At 31.1% G+C, this 13,899-nt stretch overlaps 1 protein-coding gene across 1 annotated transcript; it reads right to left on the reverse strand.

The window, feature by feature from the left end:
• Positions 1-1,340: 1,340 nt before the first annotated feature.
• On the reverse strand, positions 1,341-13,334 carry LOC111614348. Its single transcript, XM_023355721.1, has 7 exons — positions 13,282-13,334; positions 9,950-10,033; positions 7,333-7,504; positions 7,175-7,254; positions 3,146-3,265; positions 1,623-1,746; positions 1,341-1,523 (listed from the first exon to the last, which is right to left on the reverse strand). Exons 1-7 carry the CDS (start codon positions 13,332-13,334, stop codon positions 1,341-1,343), a joined length of 816 nt encoding a protein of 271 aa, XP_023211489.1.
• Positions 13,335-13,899: the final 565 nt, after the last annotated feature.

A 13,899-nucleotide genomic window follows, 5' to 3' on the forward strand; every position in this document is an offset into this window, starting at 1 on the left:
GATAACAACTACAATTAAATAAATAAACTATATTTTTCTTTCATTAAATTAAAGGGAATTATACAAATTCTGCTGTAGCAGAACATTGTAATAATTATGGTTGCCAAATAAATATAAATACAATAAAAATTAAAAAAAAAGTCTAATAATTACAAAAGACAATCGTATGAACATATAAACATAAAGAAATAAACAAATAAAATAAATAATAATTTAGGAAAAATAAATCACCAATCCTGGGACACCATACTTGATGACGTTTACAAAGAGCATAGCCTATAAATGGTTGATAGAATCAACTTATCATAATGTCCTTACCTAATGGCGAATAGAACCTTGATCTAAGTTACAATATCAACCAATACTTGTAATAATTTTAAGTTTTTAAAAATTAACGATTTATTTTATTTATACAGAAAAATGCAATTATGTAAATCTGTAATTTTTGGAAATGTAATCCAATTGTACATGATATTTGGATACGTGTTTACTGTTAGTTGTTATAAAATAAATTTTTTACAATAAAATATAGGCCTATATATTTTTAATTAATATACAACATATTCTTTTTATTGTAGTAATACTGCTGATGAGGGGGTGTTAGCCCGAAACACATTTAAGTGTACAGAAAAAGTTACTACTGCAGGTGATTTAATAAAGAAAATTTGTTTCTTGTTAACTAACTCTCATTATTGTGTCAATTTTTAAAGAGCAGTGTAAAGTCCTATTAATGAATAATGTCAAAGTAGACAATTAAAAATCAATTAGAAATAAGGACGGTAACGCAATTATAATTAAAAAGAACATCTTGTTTTATTTACGTATTATTTTTATGTTTGTGTGAAGTCATCATTAATTGTTGTTATTAAACTAACTTGACATTAAATTGGTATTGGTATTATCTGTTTATTTTCAATTTAAACTTTTTGGCTTTAAATTACTACTTTTATTGTTAGTAGCCCGCCACCAAAAATTTTAAAAGCAGGTCGGTAGTATTGGTTAAAGCTTTGGCCATCCGTGTTTTAGACTAATGATAAATGATTTCTTAACTATCTCTACACCATTATTCTGTTTACAGAGAATCAATCAAAAGTCCATCTGAAGAGATACCGAACAAGAAACTTCTTTGAGATTAAAGGAAAGCCTGTAACTCACCACTTCTAAGTTACTTTGACCCAGAAAGAATGTGTTTTAGCACACAGATACGTATGATGTAGAATTAGGGGATACTCTATTACAACAAGATGATGACAGAAGAGAGCATTCCGTATGTTACATCAGTCTAACGCTTAACAAAAACGAGTGAAATTATTCGACGACACATAAAAAATATTTATGCATTAAATGGGCTGTTGTAAAACTATGTCCTTACGTATATGGCAAGTGTATATCTGTAACTGAACACCACAGTTTCGTTTGGATAATGCTCTTAAAAGGCGCGAATAGTCTGTGTATATGGTCGTTATGTCTTCGTTGTTACGACTTTGATGTAGTGTACCGTACAAATAATATTCTAACCTAACCTAATTTAACCTAAGTTAATTAATTACAAACACTTGGCTGTTTGATTAAATGAAATTTTAAAAATTGTATGCATTTCTTTAAAAAATATTGATACTTACACGAGTAAATTTAATTTCTCCTTTTTTCAACAGAAAGCATCCAAACAAAAATCCAGTAAAAAATGAGCTGAGATGTGAGTAATAAGGTTTCCAGTAATTGTGATTTAGGTAATTTACAACTTTTCTAAAAATAATAAAAAGAAAACATTATAAAAATATTAATATAGTAGCATCACAACACAATTAAAAGAAATTTGCGTATTACTTATTTTAAAAGACAAAAAACTATTAAAAAATTGATAAATTCAAAAAACACATTACAATGCAACAAATTTATATTTTGCATAGTATGAACGATTGGTCTATTTCAGAGCCAATTAACAAAAATGAAGAACAGAAAACCATACTCAGAACTTTTGTCCGATTTCTTCTTAGGCTGGTCGAAAACTCAAAAATTATCGGGGATTGATCGTATAAATGGGTGTACAGGAACACGTGTATATTGCCTACATGTATTTCATGATGTTCACAGAGAGAAAAAAAGTTATTAAAAAGTCAGTTTTCTTCATTACGCAGGCTAATTTTTATCTTATAATAAAAAGAGACATTTCTCCGTTTTCCAGATTATTCGGTTACATTATGCTGTAAGACGTTTGAACGCTTCACAATGCATTACTAATATTAAAAACACAAGCAATAACAACCCCAAAATAATTTATGATGATAAACTATGTACTCCTATTCAACGCCATTTACAGAGCTGTCCAAATACCATCTAGCTAGTATAAGGAGAATTCAGTCCATGCAGAAAATATTTTCTTATAAAATTTTGTATTACATTTTGTCACTGACGAATTTGAAGCAGCGAGGAAAATTTCATTTGTATAAAACATTTACACTATATTGAAATCTTAGCGATTCAGGAGATATTTTTCAGCGTGTATCACATTCTCATAATTTAAAATCTGAAGACGAGGAGAAGTCTGTTTTTATCCCGACTGCAATTCGTTATTTGTGATGCTTTTTAAATACATTGAGATGATCTCTTTGTGGAGGACGAGTGCTAAAAAAGCACTTTTCAACAAACAGCACTACAAATGGTCTACAACAAATGTTTCATGAAGAAAGATTCAGATCGTCTATCTTTGTTTATAGCGATATTGCCATGCCATAGTAAAGAATTTTATTATAATTTTATGTAAATTTATTTTTATTCTTTACCATACCAGATTCGGTTGCATCAGGATTTCTGGATAATTCTCTGTGAAACGTTCAATAGGAGTAGGCTACTCTAATAAACATTTTTCCGTTTGTCTGACATCTGTTTACCATTCTTTACTTTTGTGGATATAAAAATACATATCTTAACAAGTTCGTACATATTAAAAACGTATTATAAAGAAATGTATCGATTTATGCCATTATTAGTGATAGTGTCTTAATGACAAATATTTTTATTGTTTTTCTCAAAGTAATAATGAAATTGTAATATTTTTTGTTTTTGTCTAGTAAACGTATATCTGAATTTTGACTTTATAACGTGGTGTCCTGTAAATACATTCATATAAAATTAAAGTACATACCTATAATCCATAGAATAACCAAACATTGTGTGATCTTTGTATACATTTGTATTAATAACGTGTGATACAGCTCCTGCCACAATTAACATCACCATGATAATTTTTCCATACTTCGGCCATCTAAAAGTAAAAAAATATATATTCATTTCTGTTTTGTCCATTTAAATTACAAATAATTAAACAAAATACTTTCTGAACTATCTCTTATTAATTGTTATATCTATTACATATGTAATCCAATCAAGAAAATTCACTTTCATAATGAAATTAAGTAATTGGTAGCGAGTTCGCGCCTAGCCAACTGGCAGATGAGGTGAATTTACCGCGTTTTTATCACGTATTTACACTTAAAAAATGCCAGTGTTTCTCAAAGAAATTTTTCACGAATAGATCTTGTTTCTGAATTTATTTAAATGTTGCATTCAAGCATTAAACGAAGTTTTTTTACGTCGCTAAGAATGTGTTCTATATCGTTGTAAAGGATTGCATATTTGCAAACTCATTCTAAAATTATTTAGGTGATAAAAATAGTGAATTATGGTTCTAATAAGGTTTAAAAATGGGTGTGCAATGAACTATCAAACCAAACCGGTTGGAAAAAATAATACAAAAATGACGTTATGCAACTATGTTCAGTAATTATTTTTAGTTTGTATTGCAAGGTATAGATTGCTTTTTATGGGCGATTAATTTTAATGTATATTTACACATAATTGTTCCTTGAATCATAATCATTTCTCAAAAAAGTAAATTAAATTGGATAATGAAAGTTATTATTAAATTTTCAAGTATAAATTATCTCTTTTAAAATGACGGAATATTTTTCTGGTGAATAAAAGATTATATAATATCCACTAATCTTAGCAGCATGCATTTCATATAAACTCGAATTTCTAAACTATTACGTTTCACCACTTATATTTAACACTTGATTCCTTGAGATCTTTTTTCAAGATTTCGCATGGCAAATTCGTTTAACTTATCTGTTAGTGAAAAGAAAAAAACAATTTTCACTGGTTATGTTTTTGAAGATGCTTAGTTTATATTTCGGTGATTTTATGAATAACGATTTTGTAATAAACAGAAGACAGTTCTTCCTCAACACCAGCTACGAAAGCTATAAGAATCAAAATCTTTTGCATCGAGAGCAATTTCTTTCATTTTTTTTATCTTTGAAATTTTCGAAACAGAAAAAATTAGCCTATAACTATGATCTGCTGTCTATAATTAATGATTTACGTGACAAAAAAAGCTGTGTTGCTTTATGGTATATTGAACTTTTCGATTATTTTAAAATATATAACAGCTGTTTTTATGATCCCAAAAAGTATTATCCCATATCTTTTGTTTTTGTAATTGGAAAACTATTTACTACTTTATTAAATAAAAGCCTATATGAGTGGAATAATAAATGATTTACGTGACAAAAAAAGCTGTGTTGCTTTATGGTATATTGAACTTTTCGATTATTTTAAAATATATGACAGCTGTTTTTATGATCCCAAAAAGTATTATCCTATATCTTTTGTTTTTGTAATCGGGGTACTATTTACTATGTTATTAAATAAAAGCAAGTTTTAATTTCAAAAATAAATTTTTTGAAATTAAAACTTGCTATAATTTTCCCAACGATTGTTTAAATTGTAACGGATATGAATTTCATTCCTCTGCGGAGTAACTTCCTTTTCAAGATGAGACATCGAATGTGTCACCAGGAACTTGGCGAAAAGAATTTGCTATTAGTCATAGGCGTTACAAAATTGCCAAAAAAAGCAATGAAGAAAAGAGGAAGGACCCCCAATAAAAGGCAATGACTGATGACGACAAGGTGATCGACCGTCCGAGGAGTCCGTGATCAACGAAAGTTCGCCCTCGCCGGTGTTGCCAACAGTGTTGCCAACAGTTTTGCAGCAATAAAATTTCAAAACGTCCTGAAGCGTCTTCAAAAAATGTAGAGGAGAAGGTGGTATTATGGAACCCCAATTANGAATAATAATTATAATATATAAAATATTATATTTAATAGTTTATTTTCATGGTCAATTGCAAGTGTGAGAACCCGGATTTGATAAAAAGTTTGCAGGTGAAAATTCAAGTTTTGAAATTAAAACTTGCTATAATTTTCACGATTGTTACAATTGTAACAGATATGATTTTCATTTGTCTGCGGAGTAACTTCCTTTTTAGAAACTTGGCGAAGAGAATTTGCTACTGGTCACAGGCGTTACAAGATTGCCAAAAAAAAGCAATGAAGAAAAGAGGAAGTGCCCCCAATAAAAGGCAATGACTGATGACGACAAGGTGATTGACCGTCCGAGGAGTCCGTAATCAACGAAAGTTCGCCCTCGCCGGTGTTGCCAATGCTCTCGGATACCGTACCTACCTAAAAACACTGATCTGGTAAAAAGTCGTCAGTCAAAGAAGAAATCTTTGACTGACGACTTTTTACCAGATCAGTGTTTTTCAACCTGTTGGTCGCGAATACCCGGGGGGGTCGCAATGCCTTATCCATGGGTTCGCAGGTAAAAGAAAAAGACAAGTGTTTGTACATCCTACATTACAATAAAAAAACTACAATTTCAGTGAGAAGGATATGCCTGTTTATTTCACACTGTAAAATAAACCTGAAAAACCAATTGTACTGTAAAATTTACAGTACAATTTGTTTTTCGAACGATATTTAGCTCTCAACAGAAAGAAAATTAAATACATAGTTTTTAAAATCACTGATATAGTTTTAATATGGTCCTGGGGTTCGCCAGAATTTTTTAACTTGTAAAGGGGGTCGCGTATTTAAAAAGGTTGAAAAACACTGCACTTGATGTTATCGCCAAGTTTTGACGAACATGTAGTGAACTATCAGCTAGAGTTAATTATTGCAAAGGGCAGAAAGTTGTTTATTCCACTGCTCAAATAATATGTTTGTAAGTTACACATTATGATTTGAATATTTCTGCATAAATTAAAGTTAAAGTGAATACATGGCAGCTACGCACTAAGGCGTGGATCTAACGAGTGTTGGACTAAAAGTTTTCGATTCATGAGATAACTTTTTAAATGTACCTGTCATTTATCTTTCTAAAGAAAACTCGAATGTTTCCACGTTTACATTGTTCTTTACATACTTAAAATTTTTATTTATTCGAGAATTTGCAAATTCGCTCGATATGTCTGCACGACAGTTTGCTCATCTCAAATTTGCTGTGGGTAAATCTTTACGTGTTAATTTTACCATGTATTTCATATTACCATGATAAATTAGAAAACTTTCAGGTTCCCGTACTTCACGTCGGAGAGAAACATTGTTCTCTATTGAAACCAATTTGCTGGGCTCCTTTTTTTAGTTCTGCCAGTATTAGGCGTCATAGTGACCAGCCATATGAGTAGTATAATAATGTCGGTTCTGCCCCAAAAATTTAATAAAATTAAATGAATTTAATCGATATCGATAATAAAATTCACTGAATTTAAACAAAAAATGAAAACCGATGAAATCTCTCTGATTCCTAGTGTCATTTATTTAAAGTGATTTATTACAAAAAAGTAAATATAAGAAAGTCAAACAAACTCAATAATATGAGCTTCATACATATTCCCACAACTTTTCATACCCCTGTATACAAATTTATAATTACTCATCTCATCTAAATATTCATTCTCTATTTTTTTATTGAATCGATCAGGAAGAAAAACTTAAAATTTATTCAATTCTCTATCCCTAAGAACTACTAATTTTTTATCACCAAAGCGAGTGGATATTGTTTTAATATAATCAATTGGATATTCGTAATCAATTTTCAACTCGTTTAATTTCCTCTTTGGAGTATTTTGAAGTTTACCAATATTGTTTAGTTTTTTCAATGTCTCCATTTATATAGAGAAAAAATTAATCAGTATAATTTATAAATATTGAAATAGTATATTTTAAAATTTTTTGTAAGAAATTCTCAACATTATCTGCTTCCTCATGGGATAGTGTTCGAACTTTAGAAATAGTTAAAATTGAAAATAAAAACGAAAAAAACATACCTGTTGTTTATGTATAGTAAAGGTATAGCAACAAGGATTTGCTGAAACAAGGCGCTTAAAAACCATAAATGTTCAAGTTTCTGTAAATGTAAATAATATATACGTAATAAATTATATATTTAAAAATGTTATATAATGTATTATATTTTCATTTTTACAAGGGAATTTGGAGCATTGTATTCTATGAAATTATTGTAATGAAAAACATATTTGGGCCAATTCTCTACAATTTCATGTACATCGCTTAACAGGTCATTCCAATGAGGACCATCTCCTAAAAGAGGTAAAATAATCGTCGCTGCTACAAGGCAAAATACTGGCACTGTTAATCTGCAATAGAAAATTGTATTCTGAGTAAATTAATTCAAAATTGTATATCAAATAACATTACATTAATAAGATTCCAGTTTAGACGTAGTCGTTTCTGAAATCATAACTGAGCTTATTTAAATTTATAAGGTTATAACTAGAGCCGAAAGTTTTCGTTAGTTTTTGGGCTTTAAATCGCGGTAATCGCCAACTATTTGCCGTAAATTTGCCAAAAAAATCGCCAGCTACTTATCTCAAAAACGAGTTTAAACGAATTACACTTTGATATTTCAAATAAGCCTCGCTTAAACTGTGACGTCGATTGGCCAATATCGATGAATATAATGAGAACTAACGTTCAAGTCGATTGCTATTAAACGAGCGAATTCGATATTAACTTTATCACTTAAATTATATCAAAAGACGTAAATTTAATAAGATCAAAATTGCTTGAGAAAATTTTTTTCAATTTTTGAGAAAATATAAGGTAACCAGAAACAATTTTTTTGCATTTTCAATTGCTCGTAGTTCGGCTTGTTTAGTTATACCGAGTCCTTGTTCTTCTAGTAATGTTATATTTGATAGCTTCACGAAATTAAGGAGATCAAATAATTCTTTCTTGAGGTAAACTTTCTTCTCTTGCAATAGTTTCACCAAAACATTTCTAGCATTTGAATGAGACTTTTGTTTGTAGTTGAAAATGAAGCGATCAACAGTATCAAAATTATCGACATGGTACTTTGCAGCGTTTATCCAAGACCTTTGCGAGTGACAATTGATTCCGGAAAAAGATTACTAACTCCAGTTCTATTCTTAAAATAATTTTGATTTTTTCCTGAATTCACAAAAAAAGTTCTTTTTTTCTGATATAAGCGAATTTCTTAATTTGTACTCGTACTCATTCTGAATCCTAAATGCAACGTTATGTAAGGCGTGAGCGAGACACGTGATGTGATGTACATTTAGAAAAATCAATGAATTTTTCTTAATTACTGCCTTCAACATGTATTTTGCTCGATCTGTCACTATTAACTTCAGTTATGAATATGTTTCGCCACCATTGGCAAATTCGTCAGTTAGGGTGAAAATCTTCAAAAAACATAGTGATATTGAGACCTGATTTTTAAATTAGTGCTAATTGAAAGATGCTCATTCCTGGAGAATATAGCTGAGAATGTCGCCAAAAGCGAAAATTTTCGGCTACACTTATAACTATCATTACTAGAACATATCGTTCGAGGCCGACTAATGTCCAAGAGGATAACAACAGAACTCTGGTAGTTGATCGCTAGATAATGTCTCATGAGACCAAAGACTCTAGTTACGCTGGCCAAGTGGAATATTTCAGGTTTAGTTCATGTTTCTAACACATGAAAATGAGCTCGTATAAAGTCATTGCTGTATTCATATGCCCATCGTTCATGAGATGTGTCGTTGTATCTCACCAAACAGAGTTATATTTATTCCACATATTACTGGAGCTAAAGTAATTTTTAAACAATGTTATATAATCAAAAACATTGGTAAACAAGTGATGCAGCAAGTAAAAAATAGTTACATATATTGTATACGAATGCCACATAACTGATAATAAGAACTTTCCAAAAAGGTCGGTATTAACGACTAAAAATCGATAAAAGTTTTTAGAGAGAGTCGATAAGCTTTGAAATTATGAACATTTTATTTTAAAATTTTACACGTCTTTTTACTCTGAAATATGTCTTCGCAAAATTATATAGAGGTGCTGTTCATTATATGTATATATTGGTAGATAGAATAAGCTTATTATCCTTAATACCCGGGTACTCAATATTATACTTGTACTTCTGTAATTTTTTGTTTAGATTGTAGTTATTTATTAAAATTTTATCCTTATTAAGTTTCTTAATGGTGTCTGTTACTCGATTATCGGCATACTTTATCAATGACCTCTCTTACCCTTCTACTCGACCTGACAAGTCGATCCTGTTACCCGGAAAAACGCGCCCTGAAAGTAAAACGCCATCCACAGACGACGTGAGAGGTTTTCGTCAAACCGTCGCCAGTAAACGGGTTATAGCGCACGCATTAACCCCTGCTACTCACAGGAAAAACAGAATTTTACTCACCATCATTAAACTAAGAAACTGGCACATCTGCACCAAACAATCAACCATTTATCAAATAGAAAGAATTATCAAAGTTTTAAGACATTGTGCAATTTGCACCCGTAATTTTTTCGTTTAATTTTGTGTACCTTACTATTTGGAACATGTCAGTCGTTGGGGGGTGCACTATAAACTTAAAAAGGTTCGATCAAAACCAGTGAGCCAACATATTGCCGTCTTTCGTTTCGATTCAGAGTAAAGTTTATATTTAAAACAATTTCTCTTCAAATTTTGCACTTTGCTTTGCACTATATCTGAACGAATTATCAACATATACATATAAATATTAAATTTTTGAATAAATATAAAATCCCCTAACCTGATGATTCTCTTTCTCAATAAGACGAAAATATCCGTTGCAGATTTCACACTGTTCTGGCAAGAATAGGAGAGAAGAAAAGCACTGAAATTTGTTTTAAAAAAAACATTGTGAATTATCATATGTGTAGATGTTTAATTTCACACTAACAATACATTAATGTTTTATCAAATTCTGCAGTATAAAATTATTTCTAGTGCAAAATATTGTCAACAATAATGCTGTAATGATGCCTTTCACAATAAAGAGTCTGCTCACGACTCGGAAAACAATTTAGATTCACCATTTCGTTGCCTGTAGACTTTCTTTGTTTAAGCGTAACGTCTAATAATAAGTTAATTTATATAATTTTACAATATAATTATTATGTAACGATTTCAACAGGAGCAATTGCCCTATCTCCGCGTTGATTNATGTTCGTCATATATAAAGTTAAATATTTTACATTATTTTATAAGAAAATAGAAACTAGTTTCAAAGTATTTCATCAAAAAATTTTATCAATATGAAGATAATTACCTTATAAAGTAAAAAATCTCCATCATTGCGACACCAGCAGTAGATATTTCCACAGGAATATAATCATACAACTTTGGAATATTCTTGTACTTTTCTAAAAATATTGTTTTTAATTAAAACCAATTTAAAATCAAGAAACCTGTATTTTTGTGTGAACGACGATTTTTCCAGTATAAAGCAATAATATTTTCTCTATTACTGTGTAGACAGGAGTATTATTAATATTGCTAATTGAATCTGACGTCTATCTCTTGTGCAGTTTCTAAAGCGAGTGCAAAACCAGTAGTAGATATTTCCACAGGAATATAATCATACAACTCTGGAATATTCTTGTACTTTTCTAAAAATATTGTTTTTAATTAAAACTGATTTAAAATCAAGAAACCTGTATTCTTGTGTAAACGACGATTTTTCCAGTGTAAAGCAATAATATTTTCTCTATTAATGTGTAAACAGGAGTATTATTAAAATTGCTAATTGAATCTGACGTCTATGTCTTGTGCAGTTTCTACAGCGAGTGATAGGTCTATCAACTATTTTTCTTTACTTGTTTTTAGTTCGTGCGATTATTTTTTTTCAACGTTGTCGATCATAAAAAATAACCCGTACACCAGTGAGTCCTGGTATAAATTTGTGTTCTTTCTTTTACTATTGCTGGGAATTTCAAACACTGTTTTTGCTTGTTTTATGAGTGTTTTTATTGTGTCAGCATTAAAAGTACAGTCGATTCCCCTATAACGCGGTAGATACATTCCGCTTTATAAGAATTTCGCGTTTTAATAATCTTCAAATACATGAGCCAATCACAGCCAGGCACGTGTGCAATTTACGGACTACGGCTGTTTGAAAGGTTTTCTTTTATAAAATTAATCGAATCTACAATAATTTCACTCATTATTTCCAAAACACATATAATTTTTTTGGGAATAACGTATAAACTATGCTATAAACAAAAAATTGTAGGATTACTTACCGAGTGTGCACTGTTCGTCCACGTCATTGCTTAAGCTAGTTTTCGTCGCGGAACAGCTCACCAAACAGCGGTCGCGTATTCTGATAAGTTATTTTTCTGCGAAAAATTCGTTGAACTTTGGAGACATCATTAGTACAAATAATTTTTATGACCGTTGAATAAGAAATGTTTTTTCACAAGAAATGTATAAAATTACAGTACTGTATTAGACTTACAGTACCTAATTTAGCCTACATACTGTACAGACGATAGTAAACTCAACTTACCCGCCTAAACTGTCCGTAACGTGAAAGTAGTTCGGCTGCTCGTCCACTATTTGTCCAGATTCGACCAATCCTGTCGCGATACGAGTCGGCGATGACGTTTTACCGCATTTTACGAGACTCTTTTAGCGTCTTTATACGAATACGGTCGCAATTTTTTCGCCGCGATATACGAATCCGAATTATATAAACCCTCGATATAGGGGTTCAATAACTAGCAGATAAGTTCGGCGGTGCTCGGGCAAAAAGTAACGATAGCGTAGATTAAGTTTATTAGATTATAGCCGGTCTTAACCGTTTTCATCTGGTACAAAAAATTAGGTTTACGTATTCCGAGACAATTAGAGAATTTTTAGGCAGGTTTAAAAATTTGTTCGAATTCCCGCAAAATGCAAAAAACAGCACCTAAAATAGTACAGTAGAAGCCGAGTTCTTTGGGGTAATTCTTAATCCTCTTCTTCCCCTCAGAAAAGAATTTCCGAAAATCTTTTTTTAGTCTACATTCTAATGACGTACTCTATCTATGTACCAAATTTCAACTTTCAGTTCTTAACCGTTTGGGCTCTGTGCTGATTATTACTATTGTTATTTTTATTATCATCAACCCATCTCGATTATATTATAAGATTTGGTTTCTTTTTTCTATTTCCTGAATGAGATTATGATGGAGGATTTATTTTACTATTAATATTTATCTATAAATCTATAAATGACATGGAATATTTACATTCATTTTTTTTATATTCATATAGATGTTGTATACTAATATATACTGTATACAGTATATGTTAGTGTGAATGACCGATATCTGGCGAATGTCAACATTCTCCGGTGAATGTCAGAATTCACACAGTCGTTTCGTGTATGTAAAGTACAAATATCTGCTAAACATTATTTTTTCTCAGTCACACCGGCAAATGTCGACATTCAGCATGCACTGATGGCGAATGTTGAATAAAAATATTTTTATCAGGTTAAGACAAAGATGCAACATTTTAATATGTCAAAATAGAAGAAAGCTTAAGTAACAGCGCATGTAAATAAACTGTTGAACCAATAACGAACAGTACATTCTTAATCAGGAAAGAAAATAATACAATAATAAACTTACACATAAATTACGTGTTTGATGTTATACATTGTTATTTATTGCAACAACTTAAACTGTTATGGCACTTTGAATTGCACAAAAGTCCCTTGCTTTTACAACTGCATTTATTCGTGGAACACTTCTTTTTGCAATGACAGCGTGTATAGCCTTGCCCTCCACTTTTCGAATTAACTGCAGCTGCTTCTCTCAGCGATATTTTTTGAGAAGAAATCTCATCTATGAAAAATAAATTTTCTTTACAAATTACGAACTGATTACGTTATTACGTGATTACAAACTGATCTGAATGGTGTCTTTTATTCAAATGTCGCCGACGCCTTACCGACGACCCATTTCATCCTCAGCCACTCGACCTAACAAAGCGATCTCCCCCTCACGGCTTCAAAAGAACAAAAACACCATCCAGTGACAAAGTGGTGGTTTCCACCAAACTGTTGCAGGGAAAACAGGTACGACCTTGTCCTACCTTTGGCTACCCGCAAAGGATTTGGCAAGAGACTGTTGCCTCTCTGTCGACATCGGCTTCTCAGGTGTCGTTTCGACCTCCACCAAAGCTTATCTGTGCTTGTCGACATACACCGGCGATTGATCAAATATATAATAATATAACCAAATATTCAGTCTTTCACCGACGTATATTGTATGTGTCGACATTCACTGGAGAATATCGACATTCTCTAATTTCGGTCTTTCACAGAAACATATATATATATATATATACATACATACAGTCGACCCCCCTATAACGTGCATTCCTATAACGACAATTCCTATAACGTAGCGAAAAAATTGTAGCAACATTCGTATAAAGTACCTCCTATAACGTCGTTTCGCGACAAGATTGATAGAGTCTGGACCAATAGTGGATGAGCAGCCGAACTACTTTCCTCCGACCCTGCGCCACGCTACGGAGCGGCTAAATTGAGTTTGCTATCGTCTGTTTAGTATTATATATAAATTATATATAAATTAGGTACTGTACATATAATTATATATTAATTATATATAAATTAGGTACTGTATATATAATTATATATTAACTTATTGTAACTTTATTATAATTAAATATATAATTTCCGCGTCT

Source organism: Centruroides sculpturatus, unplaced genomic scaffold (genome assembly GCF_000671375.1).
Source record: "Centruroides sculpturatus isolate CEXI.00-Female unplaced genomic scaffold, Cexi_2.0 scaffold1609, whole genome shotgun sequence".
Classification (NCBI taxonomy): domain Eukaryota; kingdom Metazoa; phylum Arthropoda; class Arachnida; order Scorpiones; family Buthidae; genus Centruroides; species Centruroides sculpturatus.